We start from the raw sequence: 16,863 nt of genomic DNA on the forward strand, positions 1-16,863 counted from the left end.
TCCTCGACGTACCGTCGAGTCAGCCAACGTTTTCAGATTCAGCCCGCTGCCCACAGATTTCAGTATTTGCGTTTGCAGCGTATCGTCGTCGTGTTGTCGCCATCTCCATCGCCGTCCTCGTCGACACAGTGTCAGAATTCAGCAGAACGTTAGCATTTACAGATTTCAGCCCTAGCATTTTCAGATTTCAGCCCATCCTCGTCGTCGTCATCATTGTCATCGACATCGTCGGCAAGTCCATTGCATCTAGACCATTGTACCAGATTTGGGCAATCAATAGCATAGACCTCTCTCGCCATAGAGAGGGGGGCCCTTGGAGGAGGGTTTGAGAACCGTCGGTTGTTGTATTCTCTCTCTCTCTCTCAGCACCTTCATTCATAGCAGCATTCACTTTGTTTGTGATCATTGCACTCTCACTAAAGGAACGGAAGGCTCTCCCTTCCCTAAGTAAAAGGAACCCTTGAGCACAGTTTGGAGCACTCTTCTTGGGCAAAGTCAACATTCATTTCCGCTGCACCTTACACTCAGTACCGGATGCTGGACAAGCCGCATGAAGCCAAAGATGTGAGACAAATGATGAAAGTCCTTGATTCCTTTGACTCTAATACTCACAAAAACCTAGATTTGAAGACCATTCAACATTATTATGGCAAACGTGGCACGACGTGTGCTGTGTAGACTCGAGAGCTTGAGAGGGAGAGAGGGGGAGAGAGAGAGGGAGAGCTCGAGAGAGATAGGGAGAGAGCTTCTACTATGTAGACTTGAGATCTTGAAAGAGGCTAGAGCTTGAGAGTCAAGACTCGAGAGGATAGAGCTTGAGGCTTGGCCCTTGAAAGCTTGAGCCTTGTGTGCATTGTGAAGGCAAGGGGTGGGGCATTTTATAAGCCAAAGGCTTACAAGATAGAAAACCAAAACCTGAAAATTTGGCTCACAAGAACAAAATCTGAAAGTTTGACCGCCGCCATCCGCTCCTGTATCAACTGCTTGTCCGAAACGGCCAGCCGTTCCGAAACGTTCCTTGGCTTGACTGGATCCCGGAATGCCGTTCCGGCGTTCTCCCCCCCCCTAAAAGGGCGTTCCCCTGTAACTATGCCTATAATAGATGGAAATGACAAAAGTATGAAGGTCTCATTAAGTCATTTGTATCTATGTGTCATGACCTTTCTTGCGGGTACATGCGATGATAAAAGGGTGCTAACAACACAAGATCATCAATGCCATGTATATATGGCATGCAATCGAGGACGTATGCGATTTCAAGAGGGGGGTATGTCACGAGGACGTGGCAACTGCTAACCTTAGTTGTTGGTTTCTTTCCAATGATTTTTATTTAATTTTTGGGACCCTCTTTTTGAAGTTGCAAATGGCCAGACATTGTATGGACAGTGTGAAACGGCAGACGGCCAAGAGTTTCACGGCAGATGGGAAGGCCTCGTCGCCACGAGTTGGTCGGGCTGACCGGCACTGGAATCCGAGCAGTAAAAGGGTGTCTAGGCTCAGTTCAAAGTCATTTAGGCCCCTCGCTACACTTTTAAGTCATTGGGAACTACGAAATTAACTCAAAAGAGGCAAACTGGACACATGGCGGCTCTAGAGCAGTTTTCCTAGCTTCCATGAAGAGGAGGCGCCCATTTTGAGAGAGGAGGCTGATTTGACTCAGTGTGACCTATAGAGTGTGTGTGAGTAGTTGGTGCAGGTGATGAAGCTTTAATGGAAAGCTTGCTTTCTCCCTTGCACTATGTAGTGCGATGATTCCGCTCTCGCACACCTCTCCCCCCCTTTGAATACAGAATCGTGATGCCCGCTCGAGGGCTACTCATCTGTATGTACAGTTACGTGGGTTCATCGCGTATGCCGAGGCAAGAGCCTCTTGTCCAGGTACTGGATTAGCTAATTGCTAATCCCCCGTAGGTACAGGTGGATTCGGAGCGAAAATCCTTGTCCGATTCAGAGGGCAAGTAGCCCAACAAGTGTGGGAGTACGAGGGCTCGCTACGGATGTGTTCAGCTCGCGAAACAGAGCCCAAGACAGGAAATTACAGCCTGCTGTGTAAAATTGCACGTTTAGGGTTTCAGCCCTATTTGGTCCCTAATACCCCCAGGAGGTCCTAGGAAGCGAGGGGATCATTAAATAGGTGATCTGGTGCATTTTCAGGGCAGAAAACAGAGAATTCAGCGTGCTGCAGATTCTCGCCAGGTTTTGTAAAGCCCGGGAAAGTCATCCATTGCGTGGGGATTTTGTCTATGAGTTTCCTAGTTTAGTTATGTTGCTGAAATCGGGCCAGAACAGGTCTTTTTCAGCCCGGATTATGCGGCACAGGTCGGAGGAAAACGCAAGTTTTATTCCCTCTTTTATAAGAATAGGGCCAACAGGTTGTCGACGTTTGCTTGGAGCGCTCTAGCTTCCAAGTTGTGTGTGTTTGAAGTGTTAATTCCAGTTACAGGTTTTATTTGCAAAATTTCTCTGTGTCCTAAAGTGTAAAGTTTCGGGTGAAAGCCAAAGTCTACTGCCCTACGGCCCGGTTGCACCACATGTTTGGGAGCCGACCACATCTCTTGGGGCCCCATAGCAAAGGGGCCAGCCCATTTCGCCTAGGGACTGGTTGTAGTTTACAGGTCTTCCAAAGGAGCTTCATAGCACACAGTTATAGGGCATGAGAGGGGCAGAGAGCATGTGTCAGGACATTGTCGAGGCTCTATCAGCAGATTGGCTCATCCCTTTGGAGCTGTCAGCTCCTTGTTGGATGGGGGCCTTCACGCGACTAGAGGTCCTCATAGCAGTGAGGGCGAGCTCAGACTCGGGCTCTTGCTTGTTCTTTGAGGTACAGAGAGAGGGTCGTCTCCTCGGCGTCCCTGTCGAGGCACCCAAGGTGGTTGAGTGCTGCTTCTAGAGGATTCGAGTAGTGGGCATAAGTGGGAGGACCTGTGTCATCGACCCCGAACCTACTGCTCTAGAGACAGGACATTGGCGGCTTTGGGCATGGGAGAGCCGGCCTTTGACACGGCTACAATGCGACCCAAGGGAGTGGTTCTGGTGAGACTCCTTTGCGCCAGCTGACTACCCTGGGACCCCTTTTTTCAGTACACAGCTCGGCTGGGGCGTCACATACCGACAGCTCGGAGAGAGGCTCGGCTTGCTGCAGCGACCCATTGGCAAGAGGAGGGCCTCGCGGCAGAATTTCTAGCAGACTTTCGCGTGCGGTTGTGGGACAATCGACAATCGAGGAGAGTTACCTTGTTCCAGTGGCTGGTGACACACAGAGCGATTGCAGTTGGGAGTTGCACAGTGGCCTCTCGATAGCATGCGGTGTCACAAACTGGTGACGTGGCATGCCCAGACACACTCACTTAGACTGGCAGCAGCAGGGTACAAGCCTGCAAAATGCGGCGTAGGCTGACGTGGCAGTACTGTATGGATGCTCCGTAAAATCTGATGCTTTTTGCGTTGACTTGCTGGCGTGGCAGAGCGTACGGATTTCCGGAAAATTGCTGGCTGAATTGGCAGCTTTTGGGCTCAGTTGCTTTATTTTTGAGAAGCTTTTGGATTACTGCTTTTGGGCCTCTGCTTTTGAGCATCCCTTGTACCAGTAAATAAGTAGGTTAGGCTGCACGTGCAGAGTTTTGGTCTCAAAATTTTAGAGTCTCTGTCGCAGGCAGAGCAATGGTGCATTGGGGGTGACTTCAACATGTTGGAGGACCCCTCTGACAAGATTGGAGGTAGCCATACTACTGTGCATGGAGTTGAGCTGGTAGCTTGGGAGAGGTTATGTATGGCTCTGCGGGTTTCAAATGTGTGGCAACATTCTAGCTTTGTGAGGCCCCCAGACAACGTGGCCTTTTCTCGTTCGGACCGCAGAGTGGGAGGACTGAATCTATCTCGGATAGATCGCTTCTATACTAGTGACCGCTTCTGTGACTTGGGTGAGACAGTTTGCATTCTGGCTGGGACTTCTTTTTTGGACCATGCACCAGTGATCCTCACAGTGACAGATAGACAGAGGAGGGGGAGCACGATGCTACGTATCCTTTAGAGGGTTTTGCTGGACTCTGCGCTCAGAGAGCGAGTGGTAGCTCTTTGGACAGAGGGCTTAGACATGCAAGACTCTCTTGCTCACAAAGTGGCCTCTGGACTTGCTCAGCTTAGTCGGCTATTTCTTTAGGAGTCCATGGCCCACCTGGCTGTAGCGAGAGAGGAGGAGCAGCGTATTCGACGGGGCGTCACTTCCTTGCAGAGGATGCAAGAGCAGCATCCAGACAGTCCTTGGTTGGAGGAGCAGTTGCAGCAGGCTCGCCAAGAGCTTGCCAGCACAGAGGAGAGGCGCGATGAGTTTGCTTTCCATCGACAGGCATCTCAGTGGACCATGTGGGTGATAGAGTGACAGGGGCTTTCTTTGAGACAGTGGGACCCCGACATACGCATACTAATGTCAGCCAGTTCAGGAGGCTTGACGGATCAGTGGCTTTAGAGCCAGAGGACATGCAAGTAGTTGCCACCGACTTTTACCTTGACCTGTTGTCAGCAAAGCCTCAGTCAGAGCGTCAGGATGCATACAATAGCAGGTTTGGGCACAAATGCCTTGTCTTGTGACTGAGGAGATGCGCCAGAGGCTTGAGCTGCCTCTTCAGCTAGAGGGGCTCCACGCGGCCCTCAGAGCACTTCCCCGTATTAGTTGTCCAGGCGAGGATGGTTTGACTCCCAGCTTTTTCTTTAGTGCTTGGCTCAAATCTTTGCAGCGCTTTTCAGTATATCCTGCACGCAGGAGAGATGCCTGACAGCATGAGTGAGGGTCTAATTTACCTCATCCCCAAGGAGGGTGGCTCCTTGGATGAGATTCGACAGTGGCGGCCCATCATCATCCTCAACTCAGCCTACAAAATTCTTGCCAAGGCTTTGAGTTTGAGGATTCAGCCACCTCTAGAGAGCATTATACATGGGACACAGACAGGTTTTGTCAAGGAGCGTAGTACCCTTGACAACATCTTTACATTTTGGGAGGCGTCTGTCCTTGCTCAACTCCACGGTGAGGATCTGGTGATACTTCTTCTCGATTTTGAGAAGGCCTATGATAGAGTTGACTGGGACTTTTTGGAGGGCACTCTATGTAGGATGGGCTTCTCAGATGCCTGAATCAGAGGCGTGTCAGCTCTTTACAGACGGACACATGTGACACGCAGTCAGGTACTGTTGGCAGGGACAGTTCGTGTCACGAGGACGTGGCAGTTATTAACCATGTCACAGAGATGTGGCAATTGCTAACCTTGGTTGTTGGTTTCTTTCCAATGGGGTTTATTTTATTTGTTTTGAGACCCTCTTTTTGAAGTAGCAAACGGTCGGACATTGTATGGCCAATGTGAACGGTACATTCACCCGCAGACGGGAAGTGGTCGGCACTGGAATTCGTATGGTAAGAGGATGTCTAGGCTCAGAGCAAGATCATATAGGTCCCCCCGTCGCACTTAGCAAGTTGGTGGATACTAGGAAGTGAACTCAATTAAGGCGTAAAGTCAAGGTGGGACTACCAACAAAAAGTATCCGACAGTTGGGCCACATTGCACTTTTGGATGCGGCTCCAATGAGGATAGATGGTCAGAAGACCAGTGGGAGCCCAACAGAAGCATCTCCTAAAATTTAGGGAACTGCTATTTTGGGCCGTGAAATGTGTTCGCGTCATTACCTCCGGTATGACTAGGGGAACACTTTATAACTCTGCCGCGAAGTCAACTGACGCGTCGGTTGGGATATTTTTAAGCGGCGAACCCGAAACGGGAAAATGCTTGTAAATGCGCCAAGTGTCAACTTTTCATGCACTTGCCTCTTGCTGAAAAATGGGCGCTGATTTTTATGCTGGGAGAGGCCTCATTTGCAACCTGTCACAGGTTAAGAGCTATGGAGTGCTTTCTTTCCCTCTCATGTACAGTGTGGTGCTAGGAGTGATGCCCTGCACACTACACATTGCTCTCTCTCTCCCCTACGTGCAGTTATGTGATGCCCCACAAGAGGGCTACTCATTTGACTGATGTACAGTTGTGTGGGTTCATGCTTTTGTGCTGAGGCAAGAGCCTCCTTGAGCAGGAACAGGGGTAGCTAGCTGCTGCTCCAAAGCAGGCACTGGTGAGGGTCATAACCTCACCGAACAGGTGCAAAATCAGCGCTGTGTATGCGTTGTAAATTCACTGTTTTTCAGCCGTACGGACGCCAGGATCATTGGGAACCGTGCCCCACTGCCAAAGGACAGTTAGGGGACTGTTTGGGGCTGAAAACAGGGCAAAAACCAGTAAATACAGCGTGCTGAATTTACTGTTTTTGGACAGGAATCAGAGGGTATACGCCAGTGCAAGCGAGTTTCAGCAGGGGAATTGGTTTCACGCAAGTTTTGGGGTTGTTATGCTGCCGAAATTTGGCCAAATCAAATGGTATCTAGGTGGATACACGTGAAGGATTCCCAGGACCTTACCTTGTAATTTACCCTCCTAAAGAATAAAGAAATACCGAAAGGGGCGCCAATTTTGGGGCCTATAGGTTGTCGGCGTCTGCTCGGAGCATTCTAGCTTCCGAGCCGTGTGTGTGATTAAGTGTTAATTCCCGTTACAGGTCTCCTTTACAAAGTGCTCTGTGTGTGTGTTTAAAGTAAAGAATTTCGGGTGAAAGCCAACGCCTACCGCCGTACGGGCCGGTTTCATGGTTCCATTGCCGGGACATCAATCACTTTTTTCTCAAAGAGTGAGCCTGGATTGTTCAGGGTAAAGACACACAGTGCAAGAACGCGGGGATTACACTATGGCCGACAAGGGGAAGGGAATTATGGAAGAGGGTTCCTCTCCAAAGGACAGGCAGGAGATTCCTATGGTTTTTGAGATTGGCGAGAGCTCACGGCCACGTCAGTCTGTACTTCCTGTCAACGTGAATGTCCCTCCAGTAGTACAGGGCTTTATGACAGGGCAACTTGAGGATGATGCGTTTAAGACTCAGCTAGTTGCCGCGGTGAATGTCTTTTCGTAGCTGGTGCAGAATCCGAGGTTTATGGAATTCTTGCAAGCGCCACCACTGCAGCAGCAAAATAGGCAACCTACGCCGCGTACGGAGCTTGTTGAAGCTCAAGCCCAGGTACTTCATGAGGTGCAGGAGGAAAGGGAACACTTGCATGTTGCGGAGTCGGGGGCTCCAAAGCAGGTTCCTCCCGTGCTTGAACAGGTGGCTAGAACGCCTATTCCACAGGTTATGCCAGTTCAGCCCGCCACCTTTCACAGCCAGCATGTTGTCTTGAATGGACAGGGAGCTGGATACCAGGCTATGCACTCAGTTTTTCCACCACCCACGGTACATCCTGGGTATTTCGGGGGTGGATCAGTGTTCCAAAGTATGGCTGGTTATGCGTCTGGAAGTCAGCCGTACATGCCAGGAACAGTGTTCGGGGGTATGCAGGGCATCATGCCAAACCCCATGTATGGTACTATCGGCATGCAGCAAGGTTTCCACGGCAACCAGGGCTAGTTTGGGGTGCCACAGGCTCATTTTGGCATGGCTGGTTTTTCTGGACAGCAGCCAGATATCGCACCTCTTACGCAAAATGTGAATGGCCAAGGCGTGCCGATCATGCCTAGTACAGTGCCCATGTTGCAGACCATCCCGTATGACAACTTGGGGGCACTAGAGAAGCCGAAGGCTTACAAAGAAGGTGGTGCAGCGGTAAAGTTCAGTACCTTCAGTGGTTTCGAGGATAAGACAAAGGCACTCACTTTCCTCCAGCAGTTTGATACAGCTTATGCGGGAGGGAATTTTACAGAGGCCTCGAAGGTCAGGAAAGCTGCCACTTTCTTAAAGGACAATGCGCTTACATGGTGGACGACATTGTTAATGCAAGGACAGGCACCCGCCACTTGGGTTTACTTCAAGAAAATGTTTGCATCTGCTTGGCTATCAAATGAATTTGAAGCTGATGTCCTGACAGATTGGCACTAGCTTACGGTAGCTTCGTGTAAGAGCTTGCTGGAGTACAATAGGAGGTTTTGTAAAGCATTACTCTCAGTGACCTCCTACAAATTTGTGCCATTGACAGAGCAGATAGAGAAGTATTGTTGTGGGCTGCCTAAAGGGCTTCGTGACTACTGTACAAAGAACAGAGTGGCTACCCTTACTCAGCTTATGGAAGTTGCGAACCCTGGTCTTGCCCTGTTGAAAGGAGAGGACAGTGGATTTCCGAGCAGTGATAAAGGAGGGCAGCAAAAGAAAAATTCAGCGAAGAAGCCCTTTGTGAAAACGGCTCCTGATGCGTCACAGGGGTCAGAACAGGCCACCAAAGACAAGGATTCAGCTGGGACTTCTGGAGCGCAGGCAAAGAAACAGAAAAGGAAGCCTTTTGTGCGCAAGTCGCTCGAGGAAAAGAAGGTCCTAATGGCTGAAAACAAATGCTTTATATGCGAGTAGCCTGGTCATATTTCTATAAATTGTCCACAAAGGAAAAGGCCAGCTGACTCAGAGGATAAAGAAGACCAGAAAGGCAAGAAGCCTAAACCCACGGCAGGTTTAGTGCCAGACATGGTGGGTGACAGGCCCAGCACAGATGCCAGTGAGTTATGCAGGGCATGGGGTAAAGTTAGGGATCAGACGGCACTCATCTTCTTTGATCCAGGTGCCAAAGCCAACTTTATCTCACCAGAGTTAGCTATGAAGCTGGGCATCAGAGCTGAAGAGATGGGGTACACCGCAGAGGCAGGGTTGGCATGTCCTGGCCACTCAGAGTGTGTTACTCCCATCATTGGAAAACTGCGTCTGCATATTCAGTCGTATGTGGACACTGAAGAGTTTTACATCATGCCATTGGAAGGTTGTGACGCCTTGTTGGGGATCCCGTGGATGTTCCGAGTGCATGGAGTCTTGGATGCCTACAACAAAAAGATCACTGTACAGCATAGGGGCAAAACTCACATCTTGGATGTAAAGCTTAAAGGAGAGTCAGTCCCTATTGTATCTGCTTCTGCTATCACTTCTGTAATAAAGAATCATCTTTCTGTGTACTTGATTTTTGCACGTGATGTCTCAGATAGTGATCAGTCAAATTTATCTGTGTTAGATAAAGAAAGGTCAGCATTTTTGCAAAAGTTTAGTGACTGTTTTTCTGATTCATTACCGTCGCAATTGCCGCCAGAGAGACCTGAGGACCATCGGATAGATTTGGTGCCAGGGTGTAGCCCACCAAATAGACCTCCCTACAGGGTTAGTGCGGCGCAGCAGAAAGAGATTATGGGCCAGGTTGAGGAGTTATTAGAGAAGGGGCTGATTCAGCCTAGTTCTTCACCCTTTTGCTCCCCAGTGCTCCTAGTGCAGAAGAAGGATGGCTCATGGCGCATGTGTATTGATTACCGTGCGTTGAATAAGAATACCATCAAGAATAGGTTTCCTATTCCTCGCATTGATGATATTCTCGATCGTTTAAAGGGTGCTGCAATTTTCAGCAAGATAGACCTTAAGAGTGGGTACCATCAGATTCGTATAAGCCCAGAGGATGTGCACAAGACTGCGTTTAGAACGACATTTGGTCTTTATGAGTTTCTAGTGATGCCGTTTGGGCTAACAAATGCTCCTGCCACGTTCAACAGAATGATGGACCGGATTTTCCGCTCGCATCAACAGTTTGTTGGAACATTTTTCGATGACATGATTGTGTATTCGAAGAATGAAGAGGAGCATAGGCGGCACTTGACCATTGTGTTCGAAGAGTTGCGCAGTCACAGGTTACTTGTCAATCCTAAGAAAAGTGAATTCTTCCTCGAAGAGATCCACTTTCTGGGCCACATAGTCTCAAAGGATGGTGTTAGAATGGATCCCGCAAAGGTCGAAGCTATCAAGACATGGCCAGACTTGAAGACTGTGCACGATGTCAGAAGCTTCTTGGGATTGTGTTCCTACTATAGAAGGTTTATCAGAAATTTTGCAGAGATAGCATCGCCTCTTCACGCATTGCAAAAGAAAGAGGTCACTTTCAGATGGACCCAAAAAGAGATTTCAGCTTTTAGTCTCTTAAAGGAAAAGTTGACTTCAGATCCAGTTATTGTTTTGCCAGATCTCAGGAAGTCATTTGTGGTCAAGTGTGACGCGTGTGGCAGTAGCATCGGAGCAGTGCTAATGCAAGATGGACGGGTAGTAGCCTATGAAAGCCGAATTTTGCAAGGGCCAGAGAGGACTATGCAAGTGTATGAGAAAGAGCTCTTGGCCGTGATTCATGCGCTTTCTAGCTGGAAGCACTACCTCTTAGGTGCTGATTTTGTTGTCCAAACAGATCATCAGACCTTGCGATACTTCTTGATACAGTCAAAGTTATCCGAAAAGCATATGCGATGGGCAAACATTCTTTCCATGTTCCACTTCCAGATTATGCATGTGGAAGGCAAGAAGAATGTTGTGGCTGATGCGTTATCAAGAAAGCCACAAATTTCAGTTGTGTCAATTCCTTATCATCATGAGTTAGATGACATGAAGGAACAATATACTGCTGATGAAGATTTTGCAAGGATCTTTGAAGAGTTACAAGAGGGGCAACATCACGAGCACTACCTCCTCAGAGATGGTTTTATGATGATGCATGGCAGACTTTGTGTCACTAGGCCACTGCGACATAAGGTCATGGAAGAGAGTCATGTCCCACCGTATGCAGGGCATCGTGGCATTGATGCAACAGTTAAAGCGGTAGAGACGTTCTTCTATTGGCCTACCTTGAGGAGAGATGTGGATGCCTTTGTGCGAGCATGCATAGTTTGGCAAAAGGTCAAGTTTGACAGGCAAAAGGCACCAGGGTTGTTACAACCACTGCCGATTCCGGATAAGCCATGGGAAAGCATTGCTATGGACTTTATCTTTGATCTTCCAAGGACGCCAACAGGGAATGATGGTATATGGACCATTATCTGTAGGTTCAGCAAGCAAGCCCATTTTATCCCTGTCAGGAAGAAGATAAAATCTGATCAGATGGCACGCTTGTTCATGTACAATGTGTTTAAGTACCATGGTATGCCACAATCGATTATCAGTGATCGTGATCCTCGCATGACCAGTTTGTTCTGGAGAGGATTGTTTGAGAACATGGGCACTACGCTCAAGTTTTCGTCTTCGTTTCATCCACAAACTGACGGACAGTCAGAAGAGGCCAATTCTGTTGAAATGCTATGTGTCAGATAATAAGGGCAAGTGGGAACAGTATTTGCCTATGCTTGAGTATGCGTACAATAATACGGTGCATTCGTTTACTGGCAAAGCACCTTTTGAAATTGTTGAAGGCGGCAAAAAGGTTCCTCCCATTTTGCATACAAAGGACAAGATCTTTGAGGCAGATCGATATGTTGAGAACATGGATGAGATGTATAAGAAGATTAAAGTTGCCTTGGAGAAGACTCAGGCAAAATAGAAAAAGGCTGCTGATCGTCACCGTCGTGAATTGCTACTATCACCTGGTGATTGGGTTCTCTTAAGGTTCGAAAAGGCAAGGTTAAAGAAGATGAAGGGCAAGGAACGACTGTTTCCTAAGCTCAGCATGCGATACTATGGGCCTTTTCAAGTGCTTGACAAGATCAGCGATGTGGCTTACAGGCTGAAACTGCCTGATGCGTGGAAGATTCATAATGCGTTTCACGTGAGTCTTCTAAGACCCTTCGTGGGTGATGTGCCAGAAGATATGCCAGTTGAGGATCAGCCAGAAGTTGAGGAACTTGATGAGATCCTGGTACCTGAGCAAGTTTTGGCACATAAGGACAGAAAATTTAAAGGACAAGTTGCAAGACGTTATTTGGTGAAGTTCAAGAACTATCCGCCTATGGATGCAAAGTGGATGGAAGAGCATGAACTGTCAGAGTCACCAAATGTATTGCAGCTCTACCTTGAAGCCTTTGGGTTACAGCCTACTTATGCCCCAACCCAACGTGTGCAAAGGAGGGGTAATGATAGAGCTAGTACATCAAATGTACATATGAATTCAGTGCCATAGATGGAAATGGCAAAAGTATGAAGGCCTCATTAAGTCATTTGTATCTATGTATGTTACGACCTTTCTTGCGGATACATGCGATGATAAAAGAGTGTTAATAGCACAAGATCATCAATGGCGTGTATTTATGGTATGCAATCGAGGACGTTTGCGATTTCAAGAGGGGGGTATGTCACGAGGACGTGGCAGTTATTAACCATGTCACAGAGATGTGGCAACTGCTAACCTTGGTTGTTGGTTTCTTTCCAATGGGGTTTATTTTATTTGTTTTGAGACCCTCTTTTTGAAGTAGCAAATGGTCGGACATTGTATGGCCAATGTGAACGGTAGATTCACCCGCAGACGGGAAGTGGTCGGCACTGGAATTCGTATGGTAAGAGGATGTCTAGGCTCAGAGCAAGATCATATAGGTCCCCCCGTCACACTTAGCAAGTTGGTGGATACTAGGAAGTGAACTCAATTAAGGCGTAAAGTCAAGGTGGGACTACCAACAAAAAGTATCCGACAGTTGGGCCACATTGCACTTTTGGATGCGGCTCCAATGAGGATAGATGGTCAGAAGACCAGTGGGAGCCCAACGGAAGCATCTCCTAAAATTTAGGGAACTGCTATTTTGGGCCGTGAAATGTGTTCGTGTCATTACCTCCGGTATGACTAGGGGAACACTTTATAACTCTGCCGCGAAGTCAACTGACGCGTCGGTTGGGATATTTTTAAGCGGCGAACCCGAAACGGGAAAATGCTTGTAAATGCGCCAAGTGTCAACTTTTCATGCACTTGCCTCTTGCAAAAAAATGGGCGCTGATTTTTATGCTGGGAGAGGCCTCATTTGCAACCTGTCACAGGTTAAGAGCTATGGAGTGCTTTCTTTCCCTCTCATGTACAGTGTGGTGCTAGGAGTGATGCCCTGCACACTACACACTGCTCTCTCTCTCCCCTACGTGCAGTTATGTGATGCCCCACAAGAGGGCTACTCATTTGACTGATGTACAGTTGTGTGGGTTCATGCTTTTGTGCTGAGGCAAGAGCCTCCTTGAGCAGGAACAGGGGTAGCTAGCTGCTGCTCCAAAGCAGGCACTGGTGAGGGTCATAACCTCACCGAACAGGTGCAAAATCAGCGCTGTGTATGCGTTGTAAATTCACTGTTTTTCAGTCGTACGGACGCCAGGATCATTGGGAACCGTGCCCCACTGCCAAAGGACAGTTAGGGGACTGTTTAGGGCTGAAAACAGGGCAAAAACCAGTAAATACAGCGTGCTGAATTTACTGTTTTTGGACAGGAATCAGAGGGTATACGCCAGTGCAAGCGAGTTTCAGCAGAGGAATTGGTTTCACGCAAGTTTTGGGGTTGTTATGCTGTCGAAATTTGGCCAAATCAAATGGTATCTAGGTGGATACACGTGAAGGATTCCCAGGACCTTACCTTGTAATTTACCCTCCTAAAGAATAAAGAAATACCGAAAGGGGCGCCAATTTTGGGGCCTACAGGTTGTCGGCGTCTGCTCGGAGCATTCTAGCTTCCGAGCCGTGTTTGTGATTAAGTGTTAATTCCCGTTACAGGTCTCTTTTACAAAGTGCTCTGTGTGTGTGTTTAAAGTAAAGAATTTCGGGTGAAAGCCAACGCCTACCGCCCTACGGGCCGGTTTCAGTTCGAGAGACTCCAGGGCAGCTCCGACCGCATACGGGAGCGTAGAGAGGCTTTCCTTCGACTCTGGCGCCCTGGTTCTTTCTTCACCATGGTCCGGGTGGGCTCAGATGGCACTACCGTCTACCTGTGTGGCTCTTCCCTCCCATTTCTTGATTTAGCCTCATTGTACATATGCTGTTTTTTCATTGGGGGAGTCTCCCCTTATGATTGTTGTTGCCCTCTCTAGTAGAGGTGGCTGTAGCCCTATGGGCAGTTTCATTAACTAATACAAGGATCTTTTTCTCGAAAAAAAAAGATGCTTGTCACGCTATTGATGAACTAGTACCCATCTACACGAAATGTTTTAGGACCAAAAATGTCAGAAGAGAGTACAGAAAGTGTGAATACATGGAGTGATCGTTTACGCAATATGACATTGAAAGAAAAAAGTGTTTGAAGAGAGTATGGAGATGAAAGTGTTGATGAAGAGCATGATTTGCCTCATGTGAGAAGATTTGGCACTAAAAATGTTGAGAAGTATGTTCCCCCACATGCAAGAGTTGAAGAGAAGAGTGCACTACAATTAAGGTCATAAAGGGCACGCTATCTAATGGATAGATTGACATACGATGGTTATAATCGTATGCACTATGCATATAGGGTTTCTCATGTGCAACATAAAGATCCCACACATTTTCAAGAGGCAATTGGAAAGGTGGAAGGGGAACCAGGCATGGATGAAGAGATCGATGCTCTTGTCAAGAATGACACTTGGCATTTGGTTCGCCTTCCAGTTGGAAAGAAAGCAATTGATTCAAGTGAAGTGCAAGTCAAATGGTAGTGTGAAAAGATACAAGGCAAGGCTGGTTGCTAAACGTTACAAAACAGTAGGTCTTGACTACGATGAGACATTCAGTTCAATTGCAAAGATGACAATAGCGAGAATGGTGATAGCCATGGTGAGTTTGTATGGTTGGAACTTGTGGCAGATGGATGTCAAAAATGCGTTTTTGAATGGTGACTTGCAAGAGAAAGCTTACATGACATAGCTTGAAGGTTATGCGCATCCTGATTTTCCGCACTGTATGTGTACTTCATGGTTTGAAGCAGACACCTAGAGCATGGTGTGAGAAGATAAGCAGGTTCCTGATGAAGATTAGTTTCAAGCAGTCTATTGCAGATCACTCATTTTTGTTGATGGAGAGATTGTCATTGGTGACGAGGCAGCATGGATGCGGGCTGTTTTTCGGCCATTATGAAAGCATTGACTTAATAGATCTTTTGGGGCACCAGCTTTTGATATCAGTGGCTTTTCAGGAGGACTTGTACAGCTGGGCCATAGTGCCTTCAGATATGAGGATGCAATTACCCACTTCTTTAACAGATAGCTGATTCCAGACTTTTTCAACGGGTTTGTGAAGGCAACAAATAAAAATTACTGGCTTACTATTTTTTAAGGAGACCAAATATTGTTTGAAAAAAAAAGTTATTTATCATAAAATGTAGAATGTGCTTTTTAAAAACATGAATTGCTAACATTTGTAGGAAAACATGAATAACCGGTTTGTAAAGGCAACAGATAAAAATTACTGGCTTACTATTTTTGAAGGAGACAAAATATTGTTTGAAAAGAAAAAGTTCTTTATCATAAAATGCAGAATGTGCCTTTAAGGGTTGCTCTAACTTTTTGAACAATACAATAGTATGGATTTTCTCAAATTTTGACAAGCTCAACTGTGTTGTGAGGGAAAATTTTGTGAGCATTGTCACGAATCTTGGAATTTTTAGTGGAAAAGCTAAGGCTACATTGTTATTCTGGACTTTTATTTTTTGGATCGTTTAGTAGAGACCAGACATAATCAACTCAAAGTGAACTCTGCCTTAGTCAACATAAAAAACTATGAGTTATAGCTCACATTAGCATATGGCATGTGTTTGTTTCCATTTTCTCCCACAGTTCGTAAGTTTGGTACATGGTGGCAAAAAAGGCTAAAGCAGCTGTCACTTGTTTTTATTCAAAATAATTGTACATGGTGGCAAAAGAGTGGCTCAAACAAATTTTATGTTGCAAAACAAAGAAGAACCTTATACTGTGTACTTGGCTCCATACCCAAGCCCATGGTCAATTAAAACAGTTTTCGCTTGTTGCTGCAAATGTGTGATGCATCATGACTATGTTCATTGGTTGCAGGTTCCAATAATCCCTGGCCAAGTGTACTCCATCAACGATGCCATGTCTGCAGATGGTGCTGCAGAAGACTATGAGTTTGGTTTGAGGCAACTAGTCAAGACTCGAATTGTGGACGTTTCTACAAGTTCTGACTGCCCAAGGTTTGACCTTATATTACTTGGAATGGGGCCAGATGGGCACGTTGCATCCTTATTTCCAAGTCATCCTTTGACTCATGAAAAAGAGAAATGGATAGCCTCCATTAAGGACTCCCCTAAGCCTCCTCCTGAGAGAATCACATTCACCTTTCCTGTGTTAAATTCTGCTGCCAATATTGCGATGGTACTCACTGGAGCGAACAAGGCTGATGTGCTCGAGAAGGCTTTTGGGGATTTGCAGGCTCCTGGTGTTTTGCCTGTGCAAATGGTGTTTCCAACAGAGGGGAGTCTGGTGTGGTTTTTAGACAAACCTGCAGCTTCTAAGCTTTGAGGTTTTGCTCAGGCAGCAATTTAGAACAGCGGTTGTATTTGGCGAAGGCCTTAGTGTACTTTTCGCATTTGTTGCTTGTTAGAACTTAGAAATAAAGAGCAATCAGTCTAAATACACAGTTTTGAAGGAAAATAAAAAGCTGGAGTCAAGTGTCTGCTTCTAATCATATGATTCTGCTTCGTATTGTCCACCATTGGAGCTGATGGGCATACTGTCTTGTGGATGACTACCATGAGTGTGGAACTTGCACTTTCCCTTCATAGGTAAATCTGGCTATGGGGGCTGTGTGCCACCAGGTAGTTTCAGTGATGCCTTTTATTTACAGCTTATGATCACTCTCAGGCTCGAGTAACAAGGACTTTTTGTCCTTGTCAAATGTCATGTGACTATGATATTGTGTAAGCTACTTGGAATGTCAGAGGATAGTCACTCTGGCCTCCATTTCTTATTGAGTGGTCAGAATTTGGTAGGGAGGAGTGGATGAAGGGAAATGTTGGCCACATCATCCACAGGCTCATCTTTGCGCATGCAACATGAGGCAATATCGCTAAGCAATAAGCCCCTCATTTTCAAGCAGTGAAGTATTCATGTCAACTGACTTAG

At 46.9% G+C, this 16,863-nt stretch overlaps 1 protein-coding gene across 1 annotated transcript in view; it reads left to right on the top strand.

Moving 5' to 3' along the window:
• The window catches only part of PGL1 (6-phosphogluconolactonase 1), a 61,709-nt gene extending 45,263 nt beyond the window's left edge, over positions 1-16,446 (top strand). The window contains exon 3 of the mRNA XM_086526307.1: positions 15,793-16,446. Coding sequence (XP_086382433.1) covers positions 15,793-16,260 — 468 coding nt within the window. The 3' untranslated portion in view covers positions 16,261-16,446. The remainder of the gene's footprint in view (positions 1-15,792) is intronic.
• Positions 16,447-16,863: the final 417 nt, after the last annotated feature.

Source organism: Adiantum capillus-veneris, chromosome 13 (genome assembly GCF_014529385.1).
Source record: "Adiantum capillus-veneris isolate H3 chromosome 13, ASM1452938v2, whole genome shotgun sequence".
NCBI classification, from domain to species: domain Eukaryota; kingdom Viridiplantae; phylum Streptophyta; class Polypodiopsida; order Polypodiales; family Pteridaceae; genus Adiantum; species Adiantum capillus-veneris.